The sequence below is a fragment of the Halyomorpha halys genome, unplaced genomic scaffold (assembly GCF_000696795.3).
Source record: "Halyomorpha halys isolate HHAL.00 unplaced genomic scaffold, Hhal_1.1 Scaffold106.1, whole genome shotgun sequence".
NCBI classification, from domain to species: Eukaryota; Metazoa; Arthropoda; class Insecta; order Hemiptera; family Pentatomidae; genus Halyomorpha; species Halyomorpha halys.
In genome coordinates, this window is record NW_027111449.1 from 2,066,690 (window position 1) to 2,076,002 (window position 9,313).

Here is a 9,313-nt window from a genome sequence, read left to right on the forward strand (position 1 = left end):
TTTGTCTTGCACCATTTTTTCTGTATTATATTTAATAATGTTCTAGGGTTAGACATGAGAAAGATTTTATAATCTCCTCTGTCAAGCATAGCAGGATTACTTTTTTTTTGTGTTATGATCTCCTCTTGTGAGATTGTGACATGTCATACATCGATCAACCTACTGGCCATAATTGTCTGTTTGAAAAGTCAGATAAATGAGGCTACCACGGTGGGCAGGTTTCACACCGTTTTCCAGTTTCAGGCGCTTATTAAATATTTCTCAATTTAACTATCTTAAAGTCTCTGCTTCCCGTGCTTCAGAATTGACATATAGTCGTAGCGAAAATTTAATGGCTGTTCACATTCACTACTGTTTTGTTGAGAACTATTTTTGTTTCTTCTTGACCGCAGCCCTGGCCATCTCTTTCATGAAAATTGATTTTATTCACTTTTGAGTCATTAAGGCACCTTTAATTTCATATTTAGCTATAAAAATGTTAATTAGATAATGAAGAGTGTATTTTCCAGAGTGAAATATCCTTATCTTCTTGGATTGAATTAAATATTCATTTAATCAATTCAGTAAACTGGCTATAACTTTCCTAAACATCATCAAGTTATATTTAGATGTGTCAGGGAGGTGATTTTACCAATCATAATGGAACTGGAGGAAAATCTATTTATGGTGGTAAATTTGATGATGAAAATTTTACTTTGAAGCATACTGGACCAGGTATTCTATCAATGGCAAATTCTGGTCCTAATACAAATGGGTCTCAGTTTTTTTTATGCACTGCTAAAACCAACTGGTAAGTACAGATTCAATTTATTTTTAAACCAATTGTCCAAATCATCTATTCAGACTAAGTGGATCTATTTGTTGAAAAATCTAACACCACAGCCAAAATGAAGGAATTAAATACTGTTAAAAGTTGTAGTGATAAGTAATGAAAGTCAAATCACCATTTTAAAGCATAATTAATTGATCGAATTATGACTGGAAAAAAATTAGTTTTTGTGATTTACTTATATAATTAAAATGAGGATTGAACATTATTCTATTTTCTTTTAATTGGAATTTTAAAATAAAAAATGGAATTGATGTAAATTCAACAGGGAAGTAATTTTGTTTTAAAATTAAATAAGTGAGCTCTTTTGATTAATTTATAAAATAAATTTTCTTCCCCGTTCCTCTTCTGCCATATTTCGAAACATAGCTCCAACTGCCTTCATTGAGTTTTCGGAATTGAAATGCAGACTCTCTGCATCAAAGTGCTTTGCAGTTGTTGAATATTTTGTAAACTGAAAAAACTTCAAAGCTTTATGGCTAAAGTAAATAAATGTCTACATTTTTGTAAATGGACTGCTTCAATTTGTGAGCAGTTTAATATCCCTAATGTTAAAAACTGAATCAATTGTTTATTTGTTAAAGGTTAGATAATAAACATGTTGTATTTGGTCATGTAATCAGTGGAATGGATGTAGTAAAGAAAATTGAGGTGAGTAATGCTTATTTATTTTTTTACTTCTCTCCTCCTATTAATTCTAAAGCTAAATTAGTTGCTATTATTACTTCATGAGAATGTATTTCTGATTATTTCCAGAAATGTGGCACTAAGGGTGGAAAAGCGACTGAGAAGGTTGTTATTGTCAGCTGCGGAGAATTAGTTTGAAATTTAATTGAGAAATTCTCTGAATTTTTTTAACAAATTATATCTTTTGTAAATATTTATTATACTATTCGTAGAAAAAAATGTATTTTTTATTTTATTTTGATTATCTATGGCCATTTACTGTTAAGTGAAGTTTCATATTACAGGATAATATCTAAACTAGAATTATGATGATTAAGGTTTCTTATAACATCTTCACTGATCAATCACTTGCCAATAGCAAGAGAATTGCAAACATTTGTTATAGATCCGACTATATAAATAAAACCAGAAGAAAAATTGTGCCTTAAGCTGGGTCAGTAGTAATGACCACTTTAATTGAAAAAAAAAATAGTTTAAGAAGAAAGAGAAAACGTTAAGTTATAACATCCCATTTTTATAAACGATATTGCTTAAAATTTCTGCATGACTTAGGGACAAGTGATATGAGTGGTTTATTTTAAAATGTTTGCCATATGTCACTATTATATTTTGAACTATTAATATTTCTAATCAGTCCCATGAATTTGTAAATTGGAATTTATAATTTAATAATACATTATTGAATTTGTAAATGTAGATTGTTGCCTTATTTGGGTTCAAACAAAAGAAAAATGGGGTTAAATTAGAGGATAGCAATTTTTTAAAGACGGAGTTCACTTCAAGTTTCTTGTAGACAAGCATTAATGACAAAGATTTAAAAATTCCTTTTACATAGCCACTAAATTTATAAAAATTCATTCACGAAAGCTTTCAATTATTAAAAGGTTAATGAAATAGGACTTTTTGTAAACAACTTATTTGACAAACGTTTATTTAAAAAAAATTAAATAAAAATGTCACTTACATGTAGGCTTGTTGATTTAAATAAACAATAGTACATGAAATTGGTTAATTAATAACAAATTTCTGTTCATCTTTCATAATTCATCATTCACAGAAACAAAGTACGTATGGTGAAGATACAATTTCTTTAGTAGCAAATTTCATTGTTTTCTTGGTAAAGAACAAAGTAAAATAAAAAACCTTTTAAAACATGGTTTTATTATAGTTATATAAATATGGGTCTATATATAATCTGAAGTTAAAGCACATAAGAAATATACATTTAATATTACAGAAACATTCAATAACATGATGCTAAGGCCTGGAACTTGCTGGTGCAACAGACATCTCTCCTGCACCTTGACCAACATCCCTTTGAGGGCTCTGAAACATTAAGCCAAATAACAATTAATATAACTCAAATGATACTTCTACCAAAAAGTACAGGTGTATGTACTGGATATATATATATTGTAACGAGGTTATCTCCCTATATAATTTGTCCGGTTCATGTTCCGGAACAATGTTTTTCATTAGTGGAATGTGAAAGAAAAAAAATATTGTTGTGAATATTGTGGACTTGGTGTGCATATTTTGGTTACTTTTGTAATACAATAAAATTGTTTTTGTTCATTGCGGTTTTTTTCTTGGCCCAAGTATCACACAACAATTTGTGTCAGAAGTGGGATATTAAATGGGTAAGAGAAAAACAAAACAAAAACAATAAAGTTTTTTTTTTAATTTATGGCAGATATTAAGTGAAGTGTTAGTGATTAGAAAAAACAAAAATACGTGTGTTATTAGAAAGAGGAGGTTTATGCCAATTTTAATATGAAGTCATACAGCAGAAATGGAAGACCTGTTGCCATTAATTAAGGAAATAAAATCCACAATGGACAAAATGAAAGCTGGCCAGGATGAAGTTAAGGAGACTCTCACAACCAAGTTTCAAAATCTGGAAAATACAAAAATGCAAGTCAGTAATCTGGTAAAAAAATCTTGATAATGTGGACTCAAAATTAATAAATCAGATAAAAACTATAGACAAGCGCCTCAAAGAGAATAGGGGTGAAGTAGAATGTTATATTATAAGGCTTGAAGGTGAAGTGGACTCCTTGAGACAAGAAATCAAAGTTCTTAAAATTGTAGACTCCTCAAGAACCCCTGCTAGGATCAAGCCTCCAACATTCGACGGGAAATCATTCTGGGCAACATATTGGCGGCAATTTAAAGCAGCATCTTCAACAAATGGTTGGACCAGGAAAAAGCAAATTTCCAAATCGTTTCATTGCGAGAAGTTTTGCAGGAACAGGCTACCTGAGGAACGCCAGAACGACTTCAAATTTTTGCACGACCAACTTGAGAGAAGATTTGGTGACTGATCATCTGGAGCAGCTATACAGGATACAGTTCAGGACAAGAAAACAAGATCCTGGGGAATCACTGCAACAGTACCGAGATTTCTCGACTGGTTAGGTTGGCATTTGCTATGGTTCCAGAGCACATCTTGGAAGACATGGCATGATGTTTTTACTGACTGACAGAGTCCGTGATCTTGACCTTTAACAATACTTGAAACTATCGAGAGCGAAAACCATTGGTGAAACCTTAGCGAGAGCTCTTGATTTTGAAGTGGTCAAGAAAATCTTGTAAAAGGGTCAACCATAACTGCGGCAGGAAAATCAGGACAGAAACAATACCAACAGCTTAGAAGACAAGCTTGGAATATGCAATGGGAGGCACCAGCTGGAATTTTTAGCGTTAAGTAATTTCTTTTGTCGGCATAACAAAGGACCCGCTGGGTGTAGGCAGAAACCAGATCGGCAAAACATCAAAAGTAATGTACGGAGATATATAGATAACAGAGGGTATGCACCCCTGAATATGGTTGATCGTGTAGGCAGAGATAAACAAATAAAGTGCCTTTACCTTACACGTGAGCACTCTAAAAACCTCGGGGAAAATACATAAAGAAGAAAGCCGCCTTAATTTAAACATGAAAGGTAGGAAAAAGACCGACTTTCGCAGAAAGTCATTGGACCTTCTCACCCCCTCTGAACATAGAAAAACCAATCAAAGGACAGAAATCAAAAGAAGGAGAGGGGAGAAAATTAGCAAAAAGGGCAGGAGGGACACAGTTTGGGACAGAAGGACAGTTGGACAGTCTGGGAGAGATGGACACTTGAAGACGGTCTGAGGGAAGACCAGCTGGAGGCAAGAGGAGGAAGTCGCCCCTAGCAGAGATTCAGCAACGGCCACCGGGAGGCTGCGGAGCATAGCGAATATGGACGCTCTGCCGTGACAACTGCCAAGCTGACCGACGTACCAAAACAAGTAAGACCTTTTCTGTTGTAATTGGAATGGCAATAATAAAATTAATAACTTAGAGTCAGTATAGCTATCAAAGATCCCAACTGGTACTTCTCAATTCATAATACAACAATTAAAGTATAAGGAAACAGGTCTACAATGCTCTCTCATAATATTATTCTTTCTAATGTATATATAATTGTAAATATAAAATATCTAACAAAGACTTTACCTTATAATTAAGAATCCCTGAATGCCACCTCATATATAATAGCATAATAAATTGGTGAACACGATACCGTTGGAAAGGAACTCCAATAATTAATTATTCATATCTAGCATACCATGGCAAGGGGGTCCATGGATCTAGTGTTTGAATTAAATATAGCGCATACTTTTTCAGTCGGTTCCCATCAGGAACCGATAGAGATGCATAATACAAATAAATAGTGTGGTGAACAACAACCACGATCAACTAAATGTTCAACGGCCGCAGGGCAGGGAAAAATCAGATAAAAACTAAACCAAGAGTCCCAGCAACAAGAAACCTTAATATTTCTTTGAAACTATGCCTTCCATCTAACAAGCATAAATTATTTTCAAGGCAAAAACTCAAGAGATATTTCTCACCACTTAGTCCTAAAAGAAGTTCTACCTTTGCTAAAACCACCTAATTCACCTTCAACCCTTCTTGCCTCTCCTAGACAGACTTATTTGTGTAATCATTTCCACACATAATATTTAACTAGTTATTGTTAGTTTATTTCCGAACACTATCACTTGCCAAACACATGCCTAACTGAAATTATAATTGTCACTTCATCTTCATTCTGTTCAATTGTTCAAGTAGATCGATACTATTTCTCTTTTTTTGTTTTAAATTCTTTCATAAAACATTTTTTTTATGAGATGAAGATAGATTGATTCAAGATTTCGTAGAAGCCAATTGATAAACAATGTATGAATCTTGGTGAGAGATCAGAGCTGGAATTATCCAATAGTGATGATCAGATGATAAACTATTCCTTGAATCAGAGCAAAAAGGAGCACTAGAACAGGTTATTTATTATGGGGAAAAGAAGATGAAACAATGTGGTCACCAAAAGTTTTAGAGTCATATTCAGGAGTGAGGTGAATCTTGTAAAAACAGTCACAGAAAATAAGGAAAGATTCTTTTAACTGAAATTGAATATTTTTCACAAGTATCAAATAAAATAGTTTATTGTATCATCTTACATAGAAGAAAAATTATGGCATGAAGATGAATTGTGTACATCCATTAAATGTACAATTTACATTAAAAAAAAAAAAAAAAATTCTGAAACATTAATAAAATACAAAACTTATGTGAACAAGTGTTTGGACAATTAAGAAGAGAATCAAGCTATACAGGGAAAGCTATGTTAGTTCTTTAGTTTATTTTTTAGTTTTTTTAAATTTTATTTTAGTATGTATGAGATTCATCACTATTACTTTTTGCCCACAACCGTGTGGCAGATTGTAATATCTATCAATAAATCTATCAGAGGAAAAAAAAAAAGAAAAGTTTTTTATTTAGTTTATTCAGTAATTTTTTTAAAAATTAGTTTTCACTGATTTGTTTAAAAATAAAAAAATGAAAGATGGGGGGAGAACAGGAAGATATAACGGTAAGTCAAATGCAGTTGAATAAGTTAACATAACAATAGATATCAATGTCCTTGATATGTCACATTTAATTTTAGTTACTAAGTTCTCATTAATAAAATAAAAATTATTGAATAGAACTTAACAATTTCAAATTATCTTGATATAAAATGAAATAAGAGAATTATCTTTGAAAATAAGCTATAAAAAGAATTGAATTGATTCCTAGGCTTTATTTAACATGTTCTAAAGTATCTGGTAAGGAATAATTATTTTAACTTATCCAACAATTACTTCTGGGATATTAAGCAATACATCTGATCCCAGAATAAAACAATTAATATTACAACTGAAATTAATGTAAATTATTTTAAATTACAGTTGAACATAAAAGACAACTAAAAGTAATTTTAATTGGTAATTTCAAATATTTAATTAATCATTATTGGCATAATTGTGGTCTCCAATTACAATTACTGAACCAAAGTAATTACAATTACATTTTGCCCAATTATGATTAGAAAGAACTAATAATATTTTTAAACTTCTATGTATACAATGCTACCTTGACTGAGATGTGCGCTTTTAACAAGGCTGCTCGCAATATTAACATCCTGGTCCTACGCTGGTAATCTTTACCCATATTCAAAGCTTTTTCAAAAGTACTGCTCCTTTGATCCATATCTTTGGCATATAAAATCTAAAAAGAGAAATTATCCAGAAACTAACAAAAGAAAACATTTAAAAAAATAAATAAATAAAATAATAAAAATTTTTGTTTTTAATTTAACCCAAAGGCTTAAGGTATATTTATATTTTTCTTTAATTCTTCTGGCAATCGATTTAAAAAATAAAATCTATTTATTACTTGTTATTAAAGTAGAAGTTTCCTCTGATATTCCATGTATGCCATTGTCACTTTTTTCAAAGAAAGCATGGTTTAGATGAACAAGAATATATATGTAGCTGTTTAAGTATTATAACTTCAGGAATTATAATCAAAGTTTTCAAAATGTAAAAAAAAACTTGGTTCTATGATATCAATTGGATATTCGTTCACCAAATTTAAAACAATTTTAGAGACAAGTAATGATTGCTCAAAATGATATAACTATATTTCTTTTAAATTGGCACTTTGGACAACAGAATATAACATATATATTTAACAAGAAGACATTTTTACATTTAAGTAATTTAAAAACAATTTTGAAAAGTGTAAAAGTTCATTAAAAGATTATATTTGTACTGATAAGTATAAAGGATTTAAGTCCATATTTTTGATTTTTCAGGAGACAAAAAATAAAGTTAAAAAAATTCTGTATAAAACTTATCTTTCTAATACAGTTTTAACCAGGATATAATCATAATATATAACTTAATTCCTTTATTAAATCGATAAAGACTTTTTTTCTGAGTCTGGCTATGTACTTAACATCAATATTTTTTGGACTTAAATCTTTTATACTTATCAGTACAGATATTATAGTGATTAGAACTGTAATACCTTGTTGTGGGAGTCTATTCTTGCTTGTATTTGACCATCTAAAATAAGCTGCATCAATTCATCTTCCAAGGCGCTCACACTTGTATTAAGTGCAAGAGCCATTTTACCCATATCAGCAGATTGGTAGGGACTAAGAAACATTTTTATAGAAGGTAAAGATAAGATTATGAATTTTATTTTTTAATAAAATGAGAAATTTCTATTCTATTTTATTCTTTCATCTAAGATATATGTACATATTACCTGAAATACTGTATTAGAGCCCTGTTTCTAATCTGTGTGTATAACGTGTTCACATGAGGTGCTATGTACATATCCAAATATAAGTTATCCTAATTAATAAAAATAAAACATAAATGAAACTACATTATATCCACAAGTAATGAAATAAGAAGTGTGAAAACATTTAATACCTTAATATCATCGAGTAATTTAAGACATGTTGCGTATTTAGACTCATAGAATTTAAATATAATATCCCTTAACTGAGGTTCGAGTTCTAGGAATAATTTAAAAGAACTAAAACAAACAATCAATAGTTGAAATATCTCATTTTTAAAATGATAACATTTAAAAAAAATAATCACACAAATAAGACATAAAAACATTCAAATATTGCTGTATGTAATACGTTGTCTTCATAAACAGACTACTTCAGATATCCAATTGCAATGTTTTACTAAAAAGAATAATTTAAAGCAGTTCTTGGCAATGTTCATGAAGAAGTTAGGAATAAATTTTAAAATTAAACTCTTATATTGCTTGCGATCATTAAAAGATATTGATACATCCAAATCATTGGATAGTTCTTAGTATTAAGTTTAATTTTTTAAATACCCTGGTAACTCAACTCATGGAGTTTTCAGGACTAATCACTGTTTTTTAACCTAATTTTGGGTAAAAATGGATCCGTCTTGACTACTGGGTCTCAGACATCTTGACTGGCCATGGAAGGTTCCAGAGAAAGCTGTAAAAGGGCTCAACCAACCAACATTGGTAAGCCACTAGGGAGCTGTTTCATAATGAAAGCCAATAGTATTAGTCCATAAATAGAAGTACACTAACTATAAAGTACAAGCACTAATACATTTTGTTTCATAGTGGGGACGACTATTAGTGATATCACATCAGTTTAAAAGTGAAAAATTATTTGGCAGAAATCAGTGAAATTGTACCAAATACTAACTACAAGTTTAATAGTATTAGTTTGCACTTCATTATTAAACAGGAAGCAGACTGAGACCAGGAATGCTTCTATACTGGAGGAGGTTCCTCGAGGGATAACAAGGAAGGCTGAACCCATTTGATAAAGTTCAGCCCTAGTTTTAAGGAGGACCTAAAAACTAATTTTAAACCTATAAACCAATGATTCCCAAACCTCAAAAGCCGCCTGAATACCCATCCTCCTACCGTCC

At 30.9% G+C, this 9,313-nt stretch overlaps 2 protein-coding genes across 3 annotated transcripts in view; one reads left to right on the forward strand and one right to left on the reverse strand.

Annotated features, from left to right (window-relative positions):
- Positions 1 to 608: 608 nt before the first annotated feature.
- LOC136795013 (peptidyl-prolyl cis-trans isomerase-like) lies at positions 609 to 3,091 on the forward strand (the record flags this gene model as incomplete). Its single annotated transcript, XM_067049471.1, is given in 3 exon segments — positions 609 to 790; positions 1,414 to 1,480; positions 1,586 to 3,091. Coding segments are annotated over 3 exon segments (318 nt in total), but the record flags the coding sequence as incomplete, so codon positions are not given.
- The window catches only part of CSN1b (COP9 signalosome subunit 1b), an 11,637-nt gene continuing 4,980 nt past the window's right edge, over positions 2,657 to 9,313 (reverse strand). For both annotated transcript variants that reach the window (XM_014415783.3, XM_014415782.2), the window contains exons 7-11: positions 8,312 to 8,417; positions 8,142 to 8,230; positions 7,899 to 8,028; positions 6,960 to 7,094; positions 2,657 to 2,842 (exon numbers count right to left, since the gene is read on the reverse strand). In XM_014415783.3, the coding sequence (XP_014271269.1) occupies positions 2,774 to 2,842; positions 6,960 to 7,094; positions 7,899 to 8,028; positions 8,142 to 8,230; positions 8,312 to 8,417 (529 nt within the window). In that variant the 3' untranslated portion in view covers positions 2,657 to 2,773. The remainder of the gene's footprint in view (positions 2,843 to 6,959; positions 7,095 to 7,898; positions 8,029 to 8,141; positions 8,231 to 8,311; positions 8,418 to 9,313) is intronic.